Source organism: Protobothrops mucrosquamatus, unplaced genomic scaffold (genome assembly GCF_001527695.2).
Source record: "Protobothrops mucrosquamatus isolate PMUCROS unplaced genomic scaffold, P.Mucros_1.0 scaffold3522, whole genome shotgun sequence".
NCBI lineage: Eukaryota > Metazoa > Chordata > Lepidosauria > Squamata > Viperidae > Protobothrops > Protobothrops mucrosquamatus.
Window position 1 is genome coordinate 72669 of NW_015389491.1, and position 9701 is coordinate 82369.

General features: G+C 42.7%; 2 protein-coding genes across 2 annotated transcripts in view; both read left to right on the plus strand.

The window, feature by feature from the left end:
* ZCCHC4 (zinc finger CCHC-type containing 4) overlaps positions 1–6387 on the plus strand; it is a 20215-nt gene extending 13828 nt beyond the window's left edge. Inside the window, exons 7-12 of the mRNA XM_015827133.2 lie at positions 601–701; positions 2175–2296; positions 3055–3130; positions 3713–3764; positions 5000–5144; positions 6279–6387. Of these exons, the coding sequence (XP_015682619.2) occupies positions 601–701; positions 2175–2296; positions 3055–3130; positions 3713–3764; positions 5000–5144; positions 6279–6387 (605 nt within the window). The remainder of the gene's footprint in view (positions 1–600; positions 702–2174; positions 2297–3054; positions 3131–3712; positions 3765–4999; positions 5145–6278) is intronic.
* A 1948-nt stretch (positions 6388–8335) lies between these two features.
* ANAPC4 (anaphase promoting complex subunit 4) overlaps positions 8336–9701 on the plus strand; it is a 25005-nt gene continuing 23639 nt past the window's right edge. Inside the window, exon 1 of the mRNA XM_029286385.1 lies at positions 8336–8347. Coding sequence (XP_029142218.1) covers positions 8336–8347 — 12 coding nt within the window. The remainder of the gene's footprint in view (positions 8348–9701) is intronic.

Below are 9701 nucleotides of genomic sequence, written 5' to 3' on the forward strand. Positions count from 1 at the left end.
GTTCTGTTCTATTCTATTATCTCTTATTCTATTCTATCTCTTCTTACTCTACCCTACTCCACCCCACTCCACTCCACTCCATTCCATTCTATTATTCTATTATCTCTTATTCTATTCTATCTCTTATTCTATTCTGTTCTGTTCTGTTCCGTTCCATTCCTGTATTCTGTTCTATTCTATTCTATTCTATTCTATTCTATTCTATTCTATTCTATTCTATTCTATTCTATTCTATTCCATTCCATTCCATTCCATTCCATTCCATTCTTCATTCCTCCACTCTAGTCTAGGTGACAAGCTTGGATTTTGACATGATCTAGGAAAGGATCACAGCTTTAATGGCTGTCTTTCACTGAGAACATATTTAAAGTTTTTCAACTATCATGCCACAGTTCGGGCTGCAAAGTTTCATTTGCAAAATAGATCATTTTAGCCCTAAACTGTTTGCAAAGGCAATAAATGTGTTTGCTGTGTTGTTCCTTGCAGAATTATATTTATATTTATATAAATTTATTTATATTGTGTGTATTGATTTTATATCTATTTTTATTTATTTGTATCTATTTTTTTTTTAAATATTGTGAATATTCTGCTCATTAGGTTCTGCCAGCAAAGACTTACCTATCCTTTGGATATTTCCGTATTTTTTTGAGTCCCGCATTCTTGAATGTTTTCCAAGTTTCACCATGTTGGATTATCAGGTAAGGACAAAGAGTCCTCCATAGAAACCTTTTGAGTGACAATTTCTTTATGACTTCTGGAATCTGTCAGTTTCCGAGTATAAATTGCTTTCCTTTGGTTTGTGCTGAATCTGTCCTTTTTCTTTTTCCCAAAAATTGTAATCATTTCTTCAGAGAAATGTGTGATGAGGCAAGGGAAAGATGCAGCTGTTTTAAAACATTTCTGATAAGTTGCGGTATGCACACCACTGGACATTTTCTTTTCAAGTCCAACATCTGTCCAGTCCTCTTACGCATGAAAACATGATCATCTGAGTAAATGAGGGACCGAATATACTCTCAGTCCAATATCTTGGACTGACCCAGTAAGAGAATTGATCCCAATCCCTATAAAAACACCCTCAGTATAGGAGCGAAGGTAGCGATGGATCTCTTCTAAAGTACATTTATTTAGTCCCAAAACAAAACTATGAAGCTATTGTGCCACCTGGTCACGCAATCAACCGAGGTTCCCCTTTGGGATGATGTCTCCCCAACCTTGTCCTTCAAATTCCCAACATGGTATCCATCATCTGTAGGAGTTGACCAGGCTGAGCACGAGAGGGGAGGGTCAAACGTGTCATAATCAATCAAATCATAATCGATCTATCAATCAATCAATGAATCAGAATAGAGCTGGAAGGGACCTTGGGGGTCTTCTAGTCCAACCCCCTGCTCAGGCAGGAGACCCTAGATCATTTCAATCAATCAATCAATCAATCAATCAATCAATCAATCAGTGAATCAGAATAGAGCTGGAAGGGACCTTGGAGGTCATCTAGTCCAATCTCCTGCTGAAGCAGAAGACCCTAGACCATTTCAATCAATCAATCAATCAAATCAAATCAATCAGAATAGAGCTGGAAGGGACCTTGGAGGACTTCTAGTCCAACCCCCTGCTCAAGCAGGAGACCCTAGACCATATCAATCAATCAATCAATCAATCAATCAATCAATCAATCAATCAGAATAGAGCTGGAAGGGATCTTGGAAGCAGGAGACCCTAGACCATTTTAGTCAATGAATCAATCAGTCAATCAGAATAAAGCTGGAAGTCTTATCCAACCCCCTGCTCAAGCAGGAGACCCTAGGCCTAGACCATTTCAGACAAGTGGCTGTCCAGTTTCTAGTTAGCACTAGATAAAGAGTCAGTGGAATTCAAGAGGGGCTGGGCTTAGATCGCTTGTGGGAACGTAACGATTCCAGGCTGATTCCTCTCTTGACTCCATCCCCTGCCCCTGCCTGTCCTCTTACCTTCACGCAGTTAATTGGTGATGGATTACATAAAAAAACTGGATCAGTTAAGGCCTGAAGCTTGGTTGATCATGGCGCTTGTGTCCTTCCAAGAAGCAAGGGTGGAAAATACCAGAGACCATTAACCTAAAGCTTTCTTCCCGTATCCTGGAAGATTTAACAGCCTACCTTTCATTAACTGTTCCCGCTTTTATTTTTTAGGTTGATTATGACAATCATGCGCTATATAAGCATGGGAAAAGAGGCCGCAAACAATCCCCAGTTCGTATTTTTACTAACATATCACCAAGTTCCATAGTTCTTCCAGCAGAAGAAGGCTACAGGTAAACGTTGTGTTGAATAGAATGGAATGGAATGGAATAGAGAAATAGAATATAGAATGGAATAGAATATAGAATATAGAAAATAATAATAGGATAGGATAGGATAGGATATATGGAATGGAATGGGAAGGGATAGGATAGAAAATGGAATAGGATAGGATAGAATAGAATAAGAAGAGACAGAATAGGAGATAATAGAACAGAACAGAATAGAAAACAATAGAATAGAATAGAATAGAATAGAATAGAATAGAGAACAGAATAGAATAAAATAGAAAACAGTAGAGTAGAATAGACTAGAATAGAATATAGAATAGAAAACAATAGAATAGAATATAGAATAGAATAGAAAACAGTAGAGTAGAATAGAATATAGAATAGAATAGAATAGAAAACAAAATAGAACAGAATAGAATAGAGAACAGAGTAGAGTAGAGTAGAACAGAACAGAACAGAATAGAATAGAATAGAATAGAATAATAAGTGTTGGAAGGGACCTTGGAGGTCTTCTAGTCCAACCCCCTGCTCATTTCGAACAAATGGTTGCCCAGTCCCTTTTTAAAAATTAAATTAAAATGAAATTAAAAACGTTCAATGTTAGAATGACTTCTGGATAGAACGAATTATTATTTTTTAAAAAACAAAACCATTACCCACAAGCCCACTGACGTGACCTACCAAGCCTCTGTTTAGTCAAGACTAGCTGCATCTTTTTTTTTTTTTTTGCAAAACCTTCTCCTTGTTTTCTCTCGGTCAAGGTTTTGTCCCGCCTGTCAGCGATACGTCAGCGCCCAGAACCAGCACTGCGACATCTGCAGTTCCTGCCCTTCCAAAGTGAGTATGTTTTATTAAACATTTTTCAAATCTAAAATACGAAACCCAGGCTTTGTGTTAAAAAAAGGGAACGAAAGAATAAAATAGTCGCGTAAGAATCTAGCAAGTAAGCCTGGGATCCGCAGTCATGGAAGTGGAGCTTTGACTTTGGAAAGCAGGACTGCACCGCTAGTCCTCAAGAGGTCATTTAGTGACTGTTCGAAGTGGCGATGGCACTGAAAAAAGTGACTCCGGACCGTTTTTCACCCTTAGCGACCGCTGCAGCCTCTCCGCGGTCATGTGATCCAAATTCAGAGGCTCGGCAACTGGCATGTACTTAGGACGGTTGCCATATCCCTTCTGACAAGCCACGTCGATAGGAAAGTCAAGATTCGCTTAATGACTAGCAGTGATTCACTTAACAACCGTGGCAAGAAAAGTCGTAAAAAGGGGGCAAAACTCACTCAACAAGCGTCTTGATTGGCAACTGCAATTTTGAGCTCAGTTGTGTAGTAATTTGATTGTAAGTGATACTTTTTTCCCCCCTTTTAATCCGGATCAAAGTTAATCTTTTTTTTTTATTTCTTTCTTTCCCCGCAATAGGATGGCAGACGTTGGACTCACTGTAACCTCTGCAAAAAATGTGTAAAGCCCTGTAAGTTTTGTTGTTGTTTGTTTGTTTGTTTTAAACGACATCTTTTTTCAGTTTGGGATCGGGGGAATGCAAGATCAAGCGGCCGTTAAAAAGTTTTTAATGTTTTGCTTTGGGCCGAGATGACTCCACTTTCAGCCTAGCCACAAAACAGGCACCCTTTAATAATAATAATAATAATAATAATAATAATAATAATAATAATAATAATAATAATAATAATAATAATAATAATAATAATAATAAAAAAAAGTTGGAAGGGACCTTGGAGGTCATCTAGTCCAACCCCCTGCTCAGGCAAGAAACCTTATACCATTTCAGACAAATGGCTGTCCAGTCTCTTCTTAAAAACTTCAGGTGTTAGAGAAGGAAGGAAGGGAGGAAGGGAGGGAGGGAGGGAGGGAAGAAGGAAGGAAGGAAGGAAGGAAGGAAGGAAGGAAGGAAGGAAGGAAGGAAGGAAGGAAGGAAAAGAATAACAGAAGGGACCTTGGAGGTCTTCTAGTCCAACCCCCTACTTATATATACCATTTCAGACAAATGGCTGTCCAGTCTCTTCTTAAAAACTTCAGGTGTTAGAGAAGGAAGGAAGGGAGGGAGGGAGGGAGGGAAGAAGGAAGGAAGGAAGGAAGGAAGGAAGGAAGGAAGGAAGGAAGGAAGGAAAAGAATAACAGAAGGGACCTTGGAGGTCATCTAGTCCAACCCCCTGCTCAGGCAGGAAACCCTATACCATTTCAGACAAATGGCTGTCCAGTCTCTTCTTAAAAACTTCCAGTGTTGGAGCATTCACCACTTCTGGAGGCAGGTTGTTCCACTGGTTAATTGTTCTAACGGTCAGGAAGTTTCTCCTTAGTTCTAGGTTGCTTCTCTCCTTGGTAAGTTTTCATACTTTAACTGAGATCAGTGGATATCTTCTTAGGAAACGTTCCTTCCTTTTGATCCTGGTTCGTGATGGTTTCCAAAGAATCCGGGAACAGCAAATAAGGATTGTCATCTTTGGCTCTGGGCCTTTTCCTGAAGCCTTTTATTGCAGATTCTCGCAAAACCTTAAAAACATTGTTCAATTGAATCTCTCTTAAGGCCCGTGGTTTTTTTTGTACCAACCTTGCAATTTTAAGACTTGTGGACTTCAGCTTCCCAAAATTTGCCCAGCCAGCACGCTGGTTTGGTTTTTGGGGACAAAACAATTTCAAACACGTTTTAGGCTGCTTTTCGTGAATCCTTCCTTTGTGTGTTTGCAGCCTGGGTTCACTGTAGCATCTGCGCACGCTGTGCTCTTTCCAGTCACCCTTGCAAAGAAGACCGTTCGGGGTGCTTCGTTTGTGGAGAGGCCAATCACAAACGCACCACGTGTCCAAAGCGGCGGAGGATCTGCAGAGCTGACCAGTAAGTTTGGGGGGCTAGGCTAGGAATTCGTTGGCCTGCAGATCTGGCAAAAATGAGATCGGCTGCTTTGGGCTCTTCATTGTTGGATCCTTGGTGCTCTCTGAGCTGGGTGGTTTTCTCGCAGACGTCTCGTGACCCAACTAGGTAACCTCATCAGTGCTAGTAGGGTGTGGGGTTTCTGGAAAGAAGGAGGAGCAGGAGGAGGAAGAGGAGGACTATGGGGTCCTTGGTGCTCTCTGAGCTTGCTTGTTTTCTCTCAGACGTCTTGTGACCCAACTAGGTAACATCATCAGTGCTAGAAGGGAGGGGGGTCTGCAGGGGGGAGGAGGAGGAGCAGGAGGAGGAAGAGGAGGAGGAAGAGGAGGACTATGGGGTCTTTGGTGCTCTCTGAGTTTGCTTGTTTTCTCGCAGACGTCTCGTGACCCAACTAGGTAACCTCATCAGTGCTAGTAGGGTGTGGGGTTTGTGGAAAGAAGGAGGAGGAGGAGGAGGAGGAGGAGAAGAAGAATGGGGTCCTCGGTGGTCTCTGAGCTTGCTTGTTTTCTTGCAGACGTTTCATGACCCAACTAGCTAACATCATCAGTGTTAGAAGGAGTGTGGGGTTTGCTCTCTGTAATCAGTGGGAGCCCTGTCAGCATTGAAGGGAGTGCTTGATGAGGCTATTTTTTATTTTTTTTTACTGTGGGGTCCTTGGTGCTCTCTGAGCTTGGTTATTTTCTTGCAGACGTTTCATTACCGTACTAGGTAACATCATCAATGTGCTGGCGATGATACCTAGTTTGGCCATGAAACGTCCGACAGAAAGCAGCCAAGCTCGGAGAGCACCAAGGACCCCACAGTTCAATCCAGGGCTACAGATATTCTCCTCTATCCGTGACTCTTCGTTGTATAACCATGGTCTATTCAGTAAATCACTATGTCTGGGTTAACACACACTAAACCCAAACCGGACAGCCACAGTATGGCTTAACATTTGAGTTTTGGGTAGAAATTGTTGCTTGTTGGAAAGCCCATAAGAGTTGCAAATTCCAGATTTCTAATTTCATCACGCGTTTAATTTATTTAATGCCATTTCCCCCCATTTCTCTCATCAATTGTTGTTGTTTTTTCCCCCCCTCTTGACTCCTTCTGCAGAGATAGCCAAAAGGCCAAACAGAAAAAGAAGAAATTGAAGAGGGCTGTTACAGAAACAACGTGTTGGAAAAAGGCAAAAGCTGCGAGAAGAAGAAAAAACAAAAAATAAAAACAACATTTCAGTGCTTATAACATTCCTTTATTTACTATTGTCCCATTATTAATCTGGGTATTAAAAAAAAAGGTCATTGGATTATCAGAAAAGGGGCCATTAGGTTTATAATCTTAGAAACAGCCAAATATGTCTTTGGGCTTACAACATTCAGTGACCACTCAAAGTTACAACAGCACTGAAAATAGTGACTTATGACCGTTTTTCACACTTAACGTCCGTTGCAGCACCTCCGGTGGTCACGCGTTCAAAATTCAGACGCTTGGCAACTGACTCGTATTAAGGACGGTCGCCGTGTCCCGGGGTCACGTGGTTTCCCTCTTTTGCGACCTTCTGACAAGCAAAATCAATGCGGGAAGCTGGACTGATTTAACACCCGTGTTACTCATTTAAGAACTGCAGTGGTTCAATTCACAAAGGTAGCGAGGAAAGTCGTAAAATGGGGCAAAACTCACTTAACGAATGTCCCACTTAACAACATAAAGTTTGGGCTCAAATTGTGATTAGCAGATACAATTTTGATTGACCTGTCATGGGTTCTATTTTAACTTTTCAGACTGTAACCGTGGATTGTCTTAAATAATAATAATAATAATAATAATAATAATAATAATAATAATNAGCGAGGAAAGTCGTAAAATGGGGCAAAACTCACTTAACGAATGTCCCACTTAACAACATAAAGTTTGGGCTCAAATTGTGATTAGCAGATACAATTTTGATTGACCTGTCATGGGTTCTATTTTAACTTTTCAGACTGTAACCGTGGATTGTCTTAAATAATAATAATAATAATAATAATAATAATAATAATAATAATGATAATTGTTATTGTTATTGTTATTGTTATGGATCATCGCACAGTCAGCCAGATGTTCAGACTGGATTTGGCATTTTGTCTACCTATCAAGTCCTTACCCAGGACATCATCATCATCATCATCATCATCATCATCATCATCATCATCATCATCATCATCATTATTATTATTATTTGTTTCGCAGTTGGGGAAGGATTGTGCATTTTGCACATTTTAACACGTTTGACAACTTTCTCCAAAGGCCATTTTGGCCATTGGCCTACACACTTTTGGAAAGAGACAACATCTTTTGATTGATGACACCCAATTTTCCGAGTTGCACACGGTGAAGGCTGCTGTGTCGGGACTGGTTCCTCCACTAGGTGGCAGACGTAGACCATTTTTTGGAATCTGTTTGCTGCCACCTAGTGGTAACCCAGCCTAGATACGCCTCCCCAAAAACCAGCTGGGTTCTGCAGACTTAAAATGTGTATTGTGCAATTCTGACCTGATCCCCTTTGCGTGACCTGCTTATCTCAGTCCAGTGCTAACTGGCTCAGATATTACTGGGGGTTCTGGGACGTAGAAAAAGACACCGGACCCCAAAAAACCACTTGAATATCTACGGAGATTCTCCGTCATCCAGATCATGGCTGTCCCAAAGGTGTTTATTTCCAGGAGGCAATTGGACTTTCTTGTTTTTCTTTGAAGACGTTTCGCTTCCCATCCCAGAAGCTTCTTCAGCTCCGACTGGATGGTGGGAAACGGGAGGATTTATACTCCTTGCAGACAGCTGGTCATTTGCATCCTTTTAGAGAGTCGTTGAGGCCACTTGGAGGTTTGTCTGTGTCCTCAGGGTCACCTGAGTGGTGCAAATGGGTGTGGAACACAGTCCTAAGAACCCCCCACACCCATTTGCACCACTCAGGTGACCCTGAGGACACAGACAAACCTCCAAGTGGCCTCAACGGCTCTCTAAAAAATGCAAATGACCAGCTGTCTGCAAGGAGTATAAATACTTCCGTTCCCCACCCTCCAGTCAGAGCTGAAGAAGCTTCTGCGATGAGAAGAGAAACTCCTTCAAAGAAAAACAAGGAAGTCCACTGACCTCCTGGAAATAAACACCTTTGGGACCAGTGGAGGAGCATGCAGGAGATGGCCTGTTTGACAGCTGTTTCCCTGCTAGTTGGGCCAAAGGAGAAACTTGAACGGTTCAGCCAACTTTCCTGCAAGGGCCCAGCTCCAAAATCTGGAATCTGGTGGGATGTTTTCAGGCAGACACGTTTTATTCCAAGGTCTTAAGCTTTTGAGTCTGAAAAGGTTCTCCTCCAGGAATAGTGACACAGTCAAGAAAGGTCAACCCCCAGGTTGAATCAGTGGAACGGTCATTGTGGGGGGTTTTCAAGAAGAGAACCGACAGCCATTTATCCGGAATTGTATAGGGTTTCTTGTGTAGAGCAGGGGGTTGGACTAGGTGACCTCCAAGGTCCCTTCCAACCCTATTATTCCATCTTACGTATTCCGGGTTGGAGGAGAGGAAGGAGGAAGAAGGAAAAAAGGAAGAAAAAGGAGGATAAAGAGGAGGATGGAGGAAGAGGAAGAAAAAGGAGGAGGAGGAAGGAGGAGGAGGAAGAAAAAGGAGGAGGAAGAAGAAGAGGAAGAAAAAGGAGGAGGAAGGAGGAGGAGGAAGAGGAAGAAAAAGGAGGAAGAGGAAGGAGGAAGAAAAAGGAGGAGGAGAGAGGAGGAGGAAGAGGAAGAAAAAGGAGGAAGAAGAGGAAGAAAAAGAAGGAAGAGGAAGGAGGAGGAAAAAGGAGGAAGAGGAAGAAGGAGGAGGAGGAAGAAAAAGGAGGAGGAAGAAGAGGAAGAAAAAGGAGGAAGAGGAAGGAGGAGGAAGAAAAAGGAGGAGGAGGAAGAAGAAGGAAGAAAAAGGAAGGAGGAAAGAAGGAAAAAGAAGAAGAGGAAGGAGGAAGAGGAAGAAAAAGGAGGATGGGGGAGGAGGATGGAGGCGAAAGAGGAAGAAAAAGGAGGAAGAGGAAGAGGAAGAAAAAGGAGGAGGAGGAAGAAAAAGGAGAAGAGGAAGAAGAGGAAGAAAAAGGAAGAAGAAGAGGAAGAGGAAGGAGGAGGAGGAAGAAAAAGGAGGAAGAGGAAGAAGGAGAAAGAAGGCAGAAGAGGAAGAAAAAGGAGGAGGAAGAGGAAGGAGGAGGCAGAAGGAGGAGGAAGAAGAAAAAGGAGGAAGAGGAAGAGGAAGGAGGAGGAAAAAAGAGGAAGGAGGAGGAAGAGGAAAAAGGAGGAAGAGGAAGAGGAAGGAGGAGGAAGAAGGAGAAACAAACAAACGAACGAAGCGAAGCCGGAGCGGCCACCCCGAGCGCGCCTCTACCAAAGCCGCCCTCCCTCTCCTCCTTTCGGCCGGGAAGGGCCGGGCTTGCCGAGGCCGCTTCCGGAGGCCGGCCGGGCGGGCGTGGGGCGGAGAGCCGGGCGGAGAGGCGGGCGGAGCGGCCGGTGGAGGAGGAGG